Source organism: Plecotus auritus, assembly GCF_963455305.1.
Source record: "Plecotus auritus genome assembly, chromosome: 1".
Classification (NCBI taxonomy): Eukaryota; Metazoa; Chordata; class Mammalia; order Chiroptera; family Vespertilionidae; genus Plecotus; species Plecotus auritus.
Genome location: NC_137770.1, coordinates 100,039,702 through 100,057,754, shown reverse-complemented (window position 1 = coordinate 100,057,754; position 18,053 = coordinate 100,039,702). Strand labels below are relative to the sequence as shown.

Sequence of the window (18,053 nt, the reverse complement as noted above, 5' to 3'; positions counted from 1 at the left end):
GCCAGGGCCTTCCTTCATTCCGCGCCAACCCCTGGTGGTCAGCGCACGTCATAGCAAGCGATCAAACTCTTGGTCTCCCAGTCGAACTCCCAAGGGGACACTTTGCATATTAGCCTTTTATATAGATAGATATTGTGCTTAATGCAAATGCAGATGTTTCATCACCTGTAGACTAAGTAACATTTACTAAGTACCCTTTATACGCAAGGCACAGCAACAGGATTTTCCCACATATTCTATATCATTTAGTGTTCCCAAGACTGAGGCATTGACACTGCAGTTGGCTGTGATTAGAGCTCACTGTTTTTTCTACCTTTGAACACAGATAATCATTATCAGTGTTCTACCTGCAACCATCTATGGCCCCACATGTGTGCTTAGGTTTGTGTTTGTGCATAGAGATACAAATTTATATTTGGGTCACTCTAAAAGTCACAGCATAAAAAAATTAATCCATTATTAATTTAAAAAAATGTACAGTATTTTTTACACTTAAAAAGGTAACAAAGCATAGGTTTTGTGTGTCATATTTCATTGCTTCTAGCTCTAATCTTTCTCCTGCACTCCAAACTTTTACTTCCCATCCAGAGTTGAAGGCTGCTTCTGCTTTCTTTTCCTATCTCAATTAAAGAAGTCAGGACCATCTAGTACTCATGTAAGCAACCCAGTTTTCCAAGATAGAAATTGGGGGTTACTTCCTACTGAGTTACCAAGTCGGGTACCTCCTAAATGTCTCTCATGTTTTCTCTTCAGGCTCACTGCTTGTGTACTGACCCTCCCAATCTCTTGCCTGGCTGACTGTAATTATCTGCCTCTGGTCTCTTTGTGTCTAGTATCTTCTCTCCATCCACAACATTGTTCCACTTTCCATTCTGAAACACAGGTATGATTATTTCTCTACTTGAAACTTGCAATAGTTCCCAAGTGCCCATGAGATTAAGACCAAGGGCATTGGCAAGACATTATATGTCCTTCACTATCTGGCCCTGCCCTACTTTTATATCATTATCTGCTACCACTTGCCCAATCCTACAACTTTGGATCTACTTCTTCCAATGCTGTGTGTTTTTCAGAGTCCATCTTTAAATACACATTTCCCACCCACTTATATATATCTACTTATATTTTCTCCAATCTGTTTTATAGAAAGATTCCTTTAAGATTATTATATAATTGTTTTTTTCCTCTGGACTTCTACCAAATTTTAAAAGGTTCATGGCTAAGAAATAGTAAGACTAAAAGGCACTAAGTTTGGATGCCTTAGCATTGATGGTCCCAACACCAAAGGGAATCAATCTCCTCCACCCATGAATGCCATTGAGCACTATCTGTGGACAGAATTTCTTTATCCACTGATGGGACTCATTGCACAGGTGCAGTGCGTTTCTGTTGAACAATGGCTTAGCTGAATAATGTAATATCCATCCTATATAGTAAAAAGCTAATACGCAATTTGACCAAATGGCAGAACGACCAGTTGCTATGATGCTCACTGACCACCAGGGGGCAGGTGCTCAATGCAGGAGCTGCCCCCTGGTGGTCAGTGCGCTCCCACAGGGGGAGCACCGCTTAGTCAGAAGTCGGGCTCACAGCTGGCGAGTGCAGCGGTGGTGGCAGGAGCCCCTCCTACCTCCGAGACTGCGCTAAGGACACCTCAGGGGATGGCCACCTGCTGGCTTAGGCGGGGAGTGGGCCTAAGCTGGCAGTCAGACATCCCCCAAGGGGTCCTGGACCGTGAGAGGGCACAGGCCGAGCTGAGGGACCCCCCTCCCCCCGAGTGCACAATTTTTGTGCACCGGGCCTCTAAATGTTCGGTCGTCCAGTGACCTCTTGACTGTTCAACCAATCAAAATGTAATATGCTAATGATATGCTAAGGCCACTCAACACCTTGCTGTGATGTGCACTGACCACCAGGGGGCAGATGCTCCAACTGGTAGGTTAGCTTGCTGCTAGGGTATGGCCGATTGGGACTGAGTGAGATGGGCCAGACACGCCCTGAAGTCCTCCCACGGCCCCTCCCCGGCTGGCCAACCTCTCACATCCCTCCCTGGCCCCAATCGTGCACCGGTGGGGTCCCTTGACCTGGCCTGCGCCCTCTTGCAATCTCGGATGCCTTGGGGGATGTCAGAGAGCCACTCACCCCCAGAGGGCGCCAGAGGCAGGGCTCATGGCTGGTGAGTGCTGCTGCGGGGCAAGCCTCTCCCAATTGGGCATGAGCCTGTGGCAGGCGCAGTAGGGCCAGGATGAGCAGGAGCAGCAAGTAGGAGCTATAGGCTGCATTGGATTGTGGGTTTTGGCCGGATCCCTGCAGGCCACCCTGAGGGACCCCACCCATGCACGAATTCGTGCACCGGGCCTCTAGTGTGTGTGTGTGTGTGTGTGTGTGTGTGTGTGTGTGTGTGTTTGTGTGTGTGTGTGTGTGTGTGTGTATATATATATATATATATATATATATATATATATATATATAATTTTGCTTTTTAAAAAAATATATATTTTATTTTTTTACAGAGAGGAATGGAGAGGGAGAGTTAGAAACATCTATGAGAGAGAAAAATTGATCAGCTACTTCCTGCACACCTCCTACCGGGGATGTGCCCGCAACCAAGGTACATGCCCTAGACCAGAATCGAACCTGGGACCTTTTAGTCCACAGGCCGATGCTCTATCCACTGAGCCAAACCGGTTAGGGCTAATTTTGCTTTTTTTTACAAGTATGTTATTCTTTTATCAAGGTAATGCGCACCTAAGTTTTCATGGACAATTCTAAGTGTGCATTATTAAATTTAATTGCTCTTATTAGCAAAAAAATAAAAATAAATAAAAAGCAAATTATATTTATGTGGCATATAAATAAAATTATAATACTGATAAAGATAAAAACTCGATTTCACCAATGTACATAAGGCCTTTATCAGCTAGTCCTCAATTTATCTCTGAAGTACATTTGGAGCATAAAAATTAAAAAAGGAGAAGGTTCAGTTATTAGCATTAGGAGATGATTTATACAACTTAACTGACTGCTCTTGATGCATCAAAGCCTATCAGAAAAGAACGCTAAAAAATAAAGGTATTAAGAAAACTTATGATTGAATATATTTTGTGTTATGGAATAATGTACCTCTGTTTCCAAATATGTGATCTACATGGGTTTTGACCAGAGCTTTAGTTTCAAAACAATATGCTCTAATCAAGGAGCTGACTGGTCCAGAGTATAACATTACCATCATTAATATTTTAAAATTAAGTTTTAGTCTAGAAAAATTTCTTAACAATTATAGCATGTGTTCATAAACAAAAAACTAAAACAAAAAACCTCTGACACTGAGGACTGAATAAAAGTTCGAATGATTTTTTACTCTAAAAAAATCACAAGATGATTTTTGTTGCCCCCCCTCCCTTTATTAAGACCCAACATGGATACATGCTAGCAAACTGTCTTCCTGTGCAATGTGAAAGAGAACACTTTTTAAAAACAGCAATTTATTTCTTACTTAAAAGGTAGGACCAAACTCCAATCCCATATACGCCTGTGGGGGTTCTCAGCAGGATTCTCATTCTATGCAATCTGATAATAATAGATCACTCACTCTTGTTTATTTTAAGAACTCTCCCAATAAGTTGGGGCTGGAAACACCAATGTTCTTAGATATTATAGACAGAGTATGCAAACTGCACATTTAGCACACTATTAACAAAATTAGTTTATGGTCATTGAATATAAAATGGCAAGTCAGATAGATATCTCAGATGTCATCCAACATTTTGGACTTGCAACAATATTCTGGCTATGATATTAAAATAGAAAACCTTTGCAGAGCATTAACCTATCATTACACAGAGTAAATGGCATGGCACTGCAGCCTAATTAGCAGTGCCGCTTGCATCTATAAAACAGAATTAGCACTACTGCTCCTTTTTTATTATTAGTTTGTGTTTCTAGAAAGGTGTGACCTTATCTGTAAGGTTTGGTTCATTTATGCCCATCTACAAAGCATTTAATTATGTTCTTTTAACTCTACACTGAGGAAATTGAAAATGGCCACTTCAAAATTAAAAACGTTAAAGAAATTAGTGAGTAGATTACTCCCTCACCCTTCTTTCAGAGGTACAGAATGAAAACATGTTTAAATAAATAAGGCATAAGATTTTCCGAAGAGAAAATTCTAGGCAAGGAAATTGATCGTCTTCCTTTCCTCTTTCCCACATGCATTCTGCAAGTTTTTCCAGTTTGCCTGGGCAGCATGAGTTAAGGGGAAAGCGTAGTATTTGAGAAAATTCCTAACAGTTATATCACATTAGTGTCAGCAGCCAGAAAACATCAACTTACATCTGAGGAAGGTGACTCCAGAACAATGCCAAATCCTAGGACGTGGTTCTCCCCCGTGGAAGTGCGCTCAGCTGCCTGGAGGGCCGACTGCTCTGAGGCCACACCTGTCTTCTTCTCAGTCTCTAACACACTGGGCTTCTGCTTCACAGTAAGAGGTTCAACCGTCTTTGGGGGCACTTTTTTCTTTTTATTTCTCTTGCGTGAGACAGCAGTTCGCTGGGAGCATATAAGGGAAATTGGGGGTTGTTGTCTGTTTGGGGTTCCAACTGTGAACAATAAACAAAGATATGGTACAGGCACTTGTGTCCAACTTAGGAAAATGTATCACCCATCTATCTGCATGCTCCACTAGCTGAGACTTCAGTGGGGCTCACTCAAGGATGAAGCTCACCACATAAAGCACACGGGACCTGGATTTACCAAATAAGGCTCTGGAGCACCTTAAAGTTCTACAAGCAGAAAAACACCCGAGAGAGAACTCTGCTGCAGATGCTGGTGAATAATCGGATCGTAATGCTACTGCTGGGTTCAATGATGAGCTACGAGGAAACATCTGAGCATGATTTTACAAATCATATGGCATCTATACTAATAAAAGGGTAATATGCTAATTAGACTGGGATACCTTCCGGGAGACCTTTCGGACGTCCTTCCGGACAAAGCCATGGTGGCAGGGCCGAGGCAGAGGCGGTTAGAGGCAATCAGGCCAGGAGGGAAAGGCAGTTGGGGGTGATCAGGCCGGCGGGGGGAGGGGGGGGCAGTTGGAGGCGAGCAGGCCGGCGGGGGGGGGGGGGCAGTTGGGGGCTAGCAGGCTGGCGGTGGGGGCAGTTGGGGGTGAGCAGGCCTGCAGGGGAGGGCAGTGGGGGCAAGCAGGCCAGCAATGGGGGGGCAGTTAGGGGATATCAGGCAGGCAGGCAGGTGAGCAGTTAGGAGCCAGTGGTCCTGGATTGCGAGAGGGATGTCCAACTGTGGGATCGGGCCTAAACCGAGGGGTCCCAGATTGGAAAGGCTGTAGGCTGGGCTGAGGGACAACCCCCCCCCCTGCACAAATTTCATGCACCAGGCCACTAGTCTATAATAATAAAAGTGTAATACACTAATTAGACCGGACAGCCAAGTGACCTTCTGGACATCATTCCGGACATCCTTCTGGACGAAGCCGTGGTGGCGGGGGCCAAGGCAGAGGTGGTTAGGGTGATGAGGCAGGCAGGCGAGCAGTTAGGGGCAATGAGGCAGGCAGACGAGCAGTTAGGGCGATGGGGCAGGCAGGCAGAATGGTTAGGGGCGATGAGGCAGGCAGGCAAGTGGTTAGGGGCGATGAGGCAGGCAGAGTGGTTAGGGGCTATCAGGCAGGTAGGTGAGTGGTTAGGGGCGATGAGGCAGGCAGGCAGGCAGAGTAGTTAGGGGCTATCATTCAGGTAGGTAGGTGAGTGGTTAGGGGCGGTGAGGCAGGCATGCAGAGTGGTTAGGGGCGATGAGGCAGGCAGGCAGGCCAGCAGTTAGGAGCCAGCGGTCCCCGATTGCGAGAGGGTGCAGGCTGGGCTGAGGGACTCCCCCTCCCCCCTGCATGAATTTTGTGCACCGGGCCTCTAGTTGTTATATAAATGAGAACTCCTGAACTTAAACTGAGATGTAGATATCCCTATTTTCTGGGAAGCCAGTGTCAGGAATATTCAATTGTCATTTGGGGATAAACTGATCAGTTGCTAGCACTAAAATGGACAAAGACTGGACAAGGACGATCACTTGGGTAAGTCTGAGCAAATGAATAGTCTGGAATGACCAATATGCATGTACCAGTAAACATGTGGGCAAAGCCTGCTAGTCACTTGTCAGTCCTATAACTCCTTCCTCACAGATATCAACTATCTTCACAGCACTACACTGCTGGTTCAGACTGGCCACTTCCCCACACCTCAGTTTTATGTGGCTGAAAAATAGAATAATAGAATCCTACACGCGTCAAGCAAATGAGTAAAATCCAGAAATAGTCTGCATTCCAAAGACAAAAAGCACTGAACAAGAACTAAGTACTAATACTGAAAATATACTTAAAGAAACAAGGATGGTAATTATAGTTTTTACAGGTACACTTTGAGAAGTAATGTCTGTTAACCATTTAAAAATACTCTCATGGAAAATTTAAAAGAAAAATATAAAATTTTCATGTGTTAATATGGCTTACTAAATGTGACCATAGAATATGTCTGCCTTTTTGTAGAAATACACCTATAAATATGTCAAATGAAAACTGGAAATCTTTAAATGCAAATAAATATGGATCATTTCCTATCAGCTTGCAAATAAACAATATTTACACTTTAAATTTGATATTTTCATCTCCAGCCTATAAAGAAATTTTTAACTGTTGGAAACAAACTACTTACAGTGCATATAAACTGAAAAGTTTTTAATCACCCATGCAGTAATTCTTCGAGCTTATAGTTTCTTGACCTGGGCTGTATATTAGAATCAACCTGGAGCTTGAAAAAAAATGTCAGTGCCTCAGCCTTACTCCAGACTAATTGAATCAGAATTTCCTGGGTGGTATCCACGCACTGAGATTTTTCTAAAGCTCCTCAAGTAATTCTAATGTACAAGCCAGAGTGGAGAACTTCTCTTCTCTCTGAATTTTCCCCAAAGTCAAGTGGACAAAGCAATTATCAAGACTTTCATGAATACCTTTACAATGAAAGGAGGGGAATGCTAGTCACACATGACTGTACTATTTCCTGCTTTGGGCCAAGACCAAGGATCTGTTTTCCCTGACAAGAGGAAAAGCTTAATAAAATGACCGATTATTTTCAGTACCTGTAACAAAAAAGTTAGTCTAGAACACACACCTCTCCAAGACTCACTATTCTAAATTAAAAGTGAACATATTTTTGGTTTCAACACAGGGACTATCAGTTTTCTTCTCCTTTTGCAAGTCTAGACATAGCAAAAGTTTCTTGCACCCAGATCTTATCGCTTGATCCTACTACCTTAAAGTAAAGGTAAAACTTTCTAAATATATATAATTTAAATCTGTCTTAAAGGCAATAAACTCTAGCCACACAGCACATATTTTTTGTTGTTGTTTATTTGTTTTGTTAATTCTCACCCGAGGATATTCTATGCATTGATTTTTAGAGAGTGAAAGGGAGGGAGAGGGAGAAAAAGAGAGAGAGGAAGAAGAGCGAGAAACATCGATGACAAAGAGACACATTGGCTGCCTCTGCATGTGCCCTAACCGCATGTGCCCTAACTGGGGCCAGGGATCAAATCTGCAACCCAGGTACGTCCCCTTGACCAGGAATCAAACCCGCAACCCTTAGGTGCATGGGCCAATGCTCAACCACTGGGCCACACTGGGCTGGGTGCTCACCTTACTTTTATGTGATCTTGGGCGACTGAGATGTCATAAGTAGTAAGCTTTTTAATATCAAAACCATATCATGAAATATTAAAATATTACTAGAATTAACTAAAAGGCACCACGTACAATTTCTGAACCATGACTTTCATGAATACCTTTACAATGAAAGGAGGGGAATGCTAGTCACACATGACTGTACTATTTCCTGCTTTAGGCCAAGACCAAGGAGCTGTTTTCCCTGACAAGAGGAAAAGCTTAATAAAATGATCGATTATTTTTGGTACCTGTAACAAAAAAGTTGTGTTTTTCTCCCCTAATTGTGAAGATTAGAAAACAGAGCCGCTATCATCAAGATCTAGATTTCTATAAAATACTCTGTGGTCTTTATAACAACACTAACAAATTGCTTACACTTGTGCCATGCCTTACAGAATTCATTTACCATCTCATTCCCCTTTGAAAACAACCCTGAGAGTGAGAGGTTAGTACTCCAGAGACGGGGGAGAAATCTGAGGCTCAGAGAAGTCGCACAGGAGTTCTTCAGCCTAAGAGGAGTGAGGACAAAAAAGGCGTCATGTAAATGAAGAAGGTACGCCGTGCCTGAGCTCCTATGTCCTGAATGTTAGGGAGAAAAGCCACCAGCAGGGCCCATGCTTCCCAAAGGCCTCCTCCACACCTACCGGACCGTGTGGCTTCCACACTGTCATGCCAAGCCCCAAAGGGACTCGTGCAGGAGTGGAGGTCAAGATGCAGGCAGCCACCAAACTGAGCACCTCAAGGGGCCAGATAAGGCAGCTCATTTTCTTTCCTGATCAGAATCTCTTTGCCCGTTCACATTCGGACAATGAGCTGAAGAACTCTGCTCACCTTCAGGTAGAACTGTTTCAAAATATAACGAACTAAAAAAAAAAAAAAAAAAAAGTCATGAACTGACACGTGAGGTGCTAGGAGATCAGGGAATGAAGTATACAGAGCACATGTACCTAAGTAAAGGATTAGTATACTTAGCAATACAAATTTTGTTAGATGTTCTAAAAGGAAAATAGGCCGAAACCGGTTTGGCTCAGAGGATAGAGCGTCAGCCTGTGGACAGAAAGGTCCCAGGTTCGATTCCGGTCAAGGGCATGTACCTTGGTTGCGGGCACGTCCCCAGTAGGGGGTGTGCAGGAGGCGGCTGATCAATGTTTCTCTCTCATCGATGTTTCTAGCTCTCTATCCCTCTCCCTTCCTCTCTGTAAAAAATCAATAAAATATATTTAAAAAATAAAAGGAAAATAGGTTGGAAGAAAAGCTGAGAAAATGGATACTTAAAAAATAATAGCAAGACAGCAGAGGGAAGAACTCAATAATAAAAGCACAATAAAAAACATCCCAACTGAAAATGTCAGACATGCATTAAGAATCAGAGGACTTGCCCTAGCCGGCGTGGCTCAGTGGATAGAGCATCAGCCTGCGGACTGAAGGTCCCAGGTTCAATTCTGGCCAAGGGCACATGCCTGGGTTGCGGGCTCGATCCCCAGTAGGGGGTGTGCAGGAGGCAGCCAATCAATGATTCTCTCTCATCATTGATGTTTCTATCTCTCTCTCCTTCTCCCTTCCACTCTGAAATCAATAAAGAAATATATTTAAAAAAAAAAAAAGAATCAGAAGACTTGATCTGATGTATAATCATTGTACCTGCTTGAATTTGCATTAATTTCCGCATGGTCTTGAGTTCTTGGAGAATGGCCTGCAATGTTGACTGGCAGTTACAAGTGCAGCAGTTTGATCCAACTGATGAATTTACCACTGGAAGTTCTCCTAAAGCACGAAAGAAAAGAATGACATACTCCAAACAATACCAAAATTATAAAGAGAGGGAAAAAAGGTATCTTGACAGGACTTTGAAGCCTGTGCAATTATGAGACTGCGCCTAAGGAAAATGTACCCAATAATTTTCACAACTTAAATTTGGGGGTCTGACTTTATCTAATTATCCAGGCTTCTCTGTATTATAAGGTTCCTGCTGTTTCACGGGTGGTGGAGCCGCAGGAACATCTGCATACCATGCGCTGTCACAGCAGGCCTCCCTCTTGTCACACCAGTTCATCTCAGATAACAATAGCTTAAAACTTCACTAGAAACATGCTCATGCTATTCTGCACAAAAATCTAGCTCTGAGGACCGCCTTACAAAAAACCTGGTAGCTACATGTGTTATAAAGGTTCCGGTTAAGAATTAAATGTGTCTAACTATTAAAAAATAGTCTTAGTATTAAGAATGCTATTTCAAAAATTAAGAACTGTCAACACATTAAAACTTTAAGGCCCTCTCTGAGTGTGGTGTGTGGGGTGGGGAAGCGTAAGGGAGCAGAGTATGGGAGGACATTTGAACTTGTACTGGCTTTTCTCCACCTTAATAAAGGCAATGATCCTATATATTTTTTCCAGTCCCATTCCTTAGATTTCCCTCATTTTAGACTATTTTAACTGTTTAAATCTAATACAATTTCCTTAAAATATCAACCCTATTCTGTTTCCCTTACACGTAAAAAAATTATTTTTTATTCTCCTCAGAATAAAATGGAACGTTTGGAAAATCACTGTCTCAGTGGTGTTCCCGCTGCATCAAGTATCCAACCCACGACCATAAAGTGGACTGTATAAGACACTACCATCACTTTGGGGTTTTCATGGCTGGAAGAGGTAAGTTCTAAGGTAGGTTTTGGTCAGTTACATCTTTTATTATACATTACACGTAATTTAAATCCTATAACATGTGGATACAAAAGAAAAATTCACTACAGCAAAACCATGAAATACTTAAGGATAACTTAATGTTTGGAATAGCACAATTATTTACACTCAACATTGTAGCAAACTGAGATGTTATAACACCTTAAAATTGCAAATAATTTTAATGACATACCAGTCTCAGTTATATATAATAATATGAAAATAAACACAAGAGCTCTAAATGAATATGAGGGAATTTATGTTTGCAGCTTTTAACATATTTTCCAAAGTAAATGCACCTTCCTTGTTGTGAACTGGAAACCAAACTCTGTTAGCCCAAAACGTACTTATGTGAGGTGTACTAACTCTATCCACACCTGAGGGCATCTTATTTCTCTTCTCGTTTCTTCCATGGCTGAAGAATCAGGAGGGCCTTGTAGAATATTCCTAGTCACTATCTTAAGTACTGTCTTCATCCTTTTTAGAGGACAAACCAACTCTTTTCAGTGTGTTATAAATCATTTTCAAATTTGAAAGAGAACTGCCTTTTTATTTTTATGGAGGAGTCGTTTAAGAGTCATCTCTCTCCAACCTGGAAGCATGCCAGCCTGTGAATCTGATACTGACTTATGTAATATTGAGGGAAACAGAAGACACCAGTACATCTCGTGGGGTCCCTTGCTATCTCATCAGCAGTGTCTCAGAATGGCTTTTCATGCATTTGAACTGGTTACTGGAAATTGTGTTTAAAAAACAACAATCAAAACAGTTCTCTTAATCTTGAAGGATAATAGATGAGGAAAAATCCTTTACTTTCAAGGAAAGGAAAAATGCATTGCTTTTTCTTGTTTTCTTTGTGTGAACTGAACTACAGAACTGCACATCTATACATAATTTATAGAACAAGTTACATCCAGTATCAATGGATAGAAATGAACATAACTGAAAAAAATCACCCATTTTTTTCTTTTAAGCTTTGAAACACTCACATTTGATTTTTTTGTAAACAATTAGAAATTTAAATTAAGAAAATGTTACTTTAAAGGGCTACATTTCAGCTCTAATGAAACAAGCTATGAACTATGAATCATTTGGTTCAGTAGCTGGAATGTGAAGTTAAAACGAAGGTACTAGGGTGTTAGGTTATCAGTCCCCCCTATAGCTATGACTCCTCTGATAATGAAGAAAAGCAACCATGTCAGCAAGAGGGTATGTGAATAATACACCATATGACCAGGAAGCTTCTTTTAATGACAAAAGGGAGCTCTTCCTGCCCTAATATGCAGTCTTTTGTGACAATATTGATCCATCAACAATGATGGGCTAAAATCTCTACTAAGAAATCACCACCTCTACTACAGAACCCCCAGTCTTCCCTGCTTCTCAATTCTGGTATTCTATAGTCTGCAACTTTTCCACTATGTCTTCCCTGTCTTTTGAAATAACAGAGCTAAGGCAGGTGATTAAGAGAGGGCTTAATGTACAGCAGGTCCTCAAAGAATGCCATCCTATATAATAAAAGCCTAATATGCTAAGTGTCTAGTCATCCAGTCATCCATTCAACCAATCAAAGCATAATATGCTAATGATATGCTAAGGCTGCTCAACTGCTCACTATGATGTGCACTGACCACTAGGGGGCAGACAGTCGACAGGTTGACCAGTCGTTATAACGTGCACTGACCACTAGGGGGCAGACTCTCTGACCAGTAGGTTAGCTTGCTGCTGGGGTCCGGCCGATTGGGACTGAGCGAGATGGGCCAGACATGCCCTGGATCCCTCCTGTGGTCCCTCCCCAGCCCTGATCGTGGGTGGATGGGTGGGAGGTAATCAACCAAAGACCATCATATATAATAAAAGGCTAATATGCAAATTGACCCAACAGTGGAACAACTGGTTGCTATGATGTGCACTGACCACCAGGGAGCAGATGCTCAATGCAGGAGCTGCCCCCTGGTGGTCAGTGCACTCCCACAAGGAGAGTGCCGGTCAGCCAGAAGCCCTGCTCATGCTGGTTAGCGCAGCACCGGTGGCGGGAATCTCTCCCACCTCCATGGCAGCGCTAAGGATGTCCGGCTGCCAGCATAGGACCCCCTCCCCACAAGTGCATGGGTTTTGTGCACCAGGCCTCTAGTTTTCTTATAATGTTGATGAGAAAGAAATTGATTCCAGGTCTGGGCCACTATCTGTGTGGAGTTAGCATGTTCTCCCGGTATCTGCATGGGTTTTTCCAGGGATTTGTTTGCACCCACATCTCAAAGATGTGCAGCACCTGAAGTTCACTGGCGTGTCTACATTGTCCTAGTCTGAGTGAGAGTGGGCTGTGTGAGGCCCTAGGATTAATGGTGTCCTTAATCCTTGCTTTGTGACCTGAGCTGCTGGGAAGGGCTCTGGCCACCGGTGACCCTGATCTGTAGTCAGGGGGTTGGCAAAGAACCCTCTTACTTGTTTTTAAGAATCTTTCATAAATGTATGGAATAGCTTACATTTACTTCAATGTTTAATATTAGAAGTGTTTTGGGTCTTTATTTACAAGTTTGGTGGTGCTTTTGTGATAAGAAATAGGTCATAGGAACTTATCTCTTGTTTATATCAGTCTATAGTAAAACTGATTTCATTTCTTATGCTTAAAAGTTGCAGTTTCCAAGAGCCTACTCAAAACCTTAAGTGAACATTTAGGAATAAAACAACATTCGGACAGCCCCCCATAAGGGCATTCTGAATGTCTGTTAACAGCCATACCTACCGTTGGAACTCCCAGCAGTGTGGGGCTGACTCTGGAAGGTTCTCGAGCGGGGGCCAGACTGCCCTGAGAACTGGCCGCTCTGGGCTGGGAACTCACTCCAGGCACCCCGAGAAGAAGGGTGGAGGCTCTGTGGGGCCTCAGCAGAGGAGTTCAAATGCTGAGGCCAGACGGAGTCCAAATCCTGAGGTTCTTCTTTTAACTTCTCTCCTTCCTTGCCAACACGCTGATAGATCCTCCCAGTGCTGTCATTCAGTAATCTTCTCATTCCTGTAATTTGTTTTTTAATTTCCATGCTTTCACCTCCTAATGGGAACAGGGCAAAAGAGAGCACTGTAAATTAGCAAAAGAAAAAATAGTCCACTATCAAAAATGCCACCACCCCTTCTCTGGAAATGGCAAAGATTACGGCTTCCAGATACAAGCTTCTAGATACGAAGTAATCCATAAAAATTAAAGGCAAAGAAATTGGCTATGGCCTGAAGAAACCGATTATATTCCTGATGCATCTCAGTTTAATCTCTTTCTGGACAAATTTCCTTATGGTAAAAGATTTCCTGAGTGCCTTTTATCTGGGGCACGCTTTAAATTCCTTCTTGGAGTGTTTTGTGGGTGACCGCATCGTAAGAAAGCAGCTGAGGCAGAAGATGGGAGGATGGGACTCTAAGCCTGAAAGCCCCTCCTTGGAGCTGCTGCACCCATCCACTTGCAAGGGCGAAGCCTGCGGGCAGCCGGCCCACCTGGCGGCAGTCAGGTGCAGACACCGGGGAGAATGTGTGGCACTGGCTGAGATGTAGAGCTTTTTGAGGCTGTTGGCACAGCAGCAGTGCCAGTAGGACACAGTCGGTGGAGACATTGCCCTCAGAGGTGACAGTGCAGGAGCAGAGACACATCGAGGCACAGGAGGAAGGCTTTGTCTTTCTCAGCCCAACTCACAGGGGAGATGCCCCTAGAACTGGGACTCAGCCCAGCGATGTCCAGGGGTTTAAGGAAACTTTATGTACTGTTTGGAAATAAGTATCTTCCTTTTTAAAAATGGCAGTAAGAATATTAATTCTACTTCTAATATCTATCATGGGTGAACACAGACATTACATAGATTTCCGAACTTAACAGTATTGTTATGTGCTGCTATATGCTTGAGAGGAGAAATATTTTAATTTGTAAGAGAACCATTTTTATATCAAACACCTGTAAAGATCACAGTATAGAAACAACAAATCATGTTCCAGATTTTATGAGAATGACCAAGCACGATTTAAATGACGCAGCCAGCAGAATTTACAACCTCTTCAAGATGTCTAGAACAGGGTGTGTCTGGAGGCGCTCCCGGAGGAATTCTGGCAGATAAATCTACAGGGCGAACGTGGTGTTAGTTCCAGCACCCAAACACATACTTTCTGGCCTCGTTAGCTGCATGGTTTGGGCAAGAAGAAGCGTCTTTCCTGCAGGGGTCTTGTCCTTGATCTTTTAGATCAGGACGTTATGCACCCGCCAAAGGCTGCAGCACGCTGGTCTTCGCTGGCACTGCCTGGTGGCTGCCACGCCCCTCCCTCCCGGTTTCCTGGCAAGAGCTGCATGGCGAGGCCACACTCTCCCTGGTTGGGTCAGTGCCAGCTTGCTTCTCCACAGGAGCCCTGCACATCCCAGCACAAGGGATACTCTCTTTTCAAAGATGATCGAATGCTATGATAAAGCACTGCTGGGGTGGGGCGAGTCCGGAGGAATCTGGAACTTTCTAAGAGCACATCTGCTTTGTTAGGATCTTAGTTTCCTAGTTCCAGAAGTTATACCTCTGAAAACCACGAGACTGAAAATACAATGTGAGTTTTGCATACTTTGTGGAAGACCAGATTCGTGATGCAGGCAGAGTGGAGGAAAAGGGAAAAGTGGAAAAGGGAAATTCTGGCTGTGGGCTGCCCCTACAACGTTTAAAAACATTTCTTCCAAAGTAAAAACAAAAACCAAACAACAAATCAGGACCTGGGGCACCATGGAGGAAGAAAGAGTGCTGTGAAGGACAGAAGCGGCCAAGGCCCCTGACGGACTTCACTCCGCAGAGAGCCACAGTCTGACTGCGAGGACCTTTTAAAGGGCAGAAAACAGAAAAATGCAGATGCAAATGAGAGGAAAGTGAAGAGATGTGGGGAAGGTGGAAGAAGGGCTTATTGGGGTACAGCTTCTTAGAGGAGACAGGCTGGGTGTCCCTACAGGACAACTGGATGTGTATGAATGATATCTGGGATAACTGAACTGTCCTCCCTTTAGCCAAAGAAGCAGGGAGCAACCCTGAAAATACCACCTGTGGGGACAGATCCTGGAGCCTGAGTGTACATGGGCTCTGGCAGTGTCTCCTTGCATATTTGGGACAGAAAGAGCAGAGGGTCAGAAAGGAGACCTGAAGATTGTAAGTAGGGATGACCAAGAAAGCCGAGTCCACCCACATAAACTGACCGCAGGTGAGTAAGTGAGCCCGCAGAAGTTCAGCCCCCAGATGCTGGGTGGGGCCTGGGCAGGTCTGTTCAGTATTACTGGAGCTCAAGTTGTGTGTTTGTTTTTCAATTGAGGGAGTCCAAGTTCTTTTATTTTTTAAAATGTTGCGAGGTATGTAAGAGATTGATATTTGAAGCATTAGCCACCCTCTACTGTCTCTCCAGTTCTAATTAGTCAATATCTTGTCCAGGGATAAATGCCAGAGAGAGGAAGCTGTTAGGGGCCGTGGGCTATCCAAAGCAGCGTGATTCCATACAGAAATCTATGCACTTTCCTGATTTCTTTCCAAACCTCTCTATGTCTTTGCTTATACTCAACTCTAAGAGGTGGAATCTTTCTAGAAAAACAAACAAACAAAAATCTTACTAAACTGGATCTATGCCATGTGGCTCCCTTTATAGGTAAAACAACCTTAACTGAAATCCTGTTGCGAGTTTAGTAACTGTGCTCCTTGGACAAGTTCTAAAAAGGATTGAAGGCTGAATTCTCCCCTTCCCTAAATTTCAAGACTCTACCAGATCACTTTCCTTCACACAAAGAATTTATTAAATACATACAGAGTCTTGTAACAGAGAAGTCATCATACAGGATCTCCCTTCACTTGTCCAGGAGAGAAAGATATATCACACAGAACATGATTGATTATTCATGGTCTGGGGTTATAAAAGAAAAAGACGGCAACATGCAAAAAGTGAGCGGCTGAATGTAAAGATCATATGTCCATCTATGTATGTCTTCTTAGAAGGCTCATGAAGAACAGCCATCATATCTTTGCCTTACAAATGAGCTAGTGTTGAGGCATGCATAGTAGGTATTCATCAGTAAACCTTTCTTAAGTTAATAAAAGAAATGGCTGACCAGAACTGAAATGAATCCAGTAGAATTCAATGTAATACTAAGGTTATAAACAAACAGTATCTTCATAGAATGGAGTAAAGAAGTAGCAGAAATAAATTGTTCAACAAACAATTATTAAATGCCTCCTAAGCCCCTGAGATATAAAGCTCATTTGGTACAAATTAAGAGGCACCCAAATTTCTCAACATCTTTTACCTAAATCCATTTATATTAATCCTGAGAAATGGGCCTGATTTTCCCAGCCTGCTGATCCCTACCTCTTTTAACTGTGGCCCCCAGAACTCTAGTGAGCAAAATGCCGGACTATTTGCAGGTGACTCTGCTTTCTTGTTAGAGCTGACAGACCTGCCCTGAGGAGCCTTCTTTCCCAGCAGCCCCTGCATGAAAGCTATTCACCTCCCATTCCCTTGGGGCTGGGAAGGGTGGCTCCCCAAAACGTCATTCTTCCCACCCTAGAAGCTCAGAATTGCCGAAGTCGATGCCACAGAGTTGTACCATCTCCTGCTCTTCTTCCTTCAGTTCTGTGCGCTGGAGTTTAAGATTCTTAAGGGGCAGTGGCAGGTGATGAAGCTGAAACATACAGGAAGGTCATCTCATTAAGGGCCTTACCTGCCAGCCGAAGGAAGAGTGATTTTACACTGGAGATATTGGGCTATTACTCTGGGTAATTTTAAATTCATTACCTCTTTTAATATAAGGATAGTAAATAATCAGATCTATCCTTTAGAAGAACAATTCGGCAAAACTATGGTGAAGTGGTGTAGGAGAGAAAACCAGTTAGAACATTAAAGTTAAAGGTTACATGAGTGATGTGAGGTCTGTACCAGGCTGCTGGGGGTGGGACTGGAGAGAGAGACACTTAAGAAATTTCATCACGCACACCTGGTGATTAACTGGACACTGGGCTGGGGGTTGGGGTGGTGAAGAGTAAGAATCTACTAAAGATAACTCCAACATTTCTAGCTGAGGTGACAGATGGATACTAATACCAGTCAGAAAATTAGGAAAAAAGATTGTAGGGGAGCAGGATAGAATGAGCCTAGTTTTGACAAGGAAACTTTAAGTAATGAGCAGGCAATTAGAAATACAGCTGTGTGGTACTTAAAGCTGCTGATGAAGTAGCACTCTAAAACTACTGTCAGTAGTAGTTGCTACTGCTACTACTACCAGTAGTAGCTAGTTTCTGAACTGAGAGGCCCTGGGTCACTAACAATTCAGGGGGTGAAAAGACATCTTATATGGAGATACAGATTTCTTATTAATCCAACATGAGGAGCTCAATACCCCCATTTCAATATTTAAAAAGCTGTGACCTCATTTGTTTCAAGGCTGGCAAAGAGAGTCAACCTCCCCCTCCTGACTTCCTATCTCTGTGACAAGCAGCAATCGCCAAAGTCAGTACAGATCATCTCCAACGCCTTGCTTTCCTGACCCAACACCCAATCCTCCACCCAGGGGTGCCACACTTACACTTGGTAACCCACCTCAACAGAAGGACTGACAGAATCTTAAAAACCCAAGGGACAATTCCTCCACTATATTCAGTATTGATCGA

The 18,053-nt window shown here is 43.2% G+C and overlaps 1 protein-coding gene across 5 annotated transcripts in view; it reads right to left on the bottom strand.

Annotated features, from left to right (window-relative positions):
* The window catches only part of BEND7 (BEN domain containing 7), a 102,689-nt gene that overhangs the window by 64,140 nt on the left and 20,496 nt on the right, over positions 1 to 18,053 (bottom strand). For all 5 annotated transcript variants that reach the window (XM_080677473.1, XM_080677471.1, XM_080677472.1 and 2 more), the window contains exons 3-5: positions 13,151 to 13,453; positions 9,368 to 9,490; positions 4,333 to 4,598 (exon numbers count right to left, since the gene is read on the bottom strand). In XM_080677473.1, coding sequence (XP_080533599.1) covers positions 4,333 to 4,598; positions 9,368 to 9,490; positions 13,151 to 13,453 — 692 coding nt within the window. The remainder of the gene's footprint in view (positions 1 to 4,332; positions 4,599 to 9,367; positions 9,491 to 13,150; positions 13,454 to 18,053) is intronic.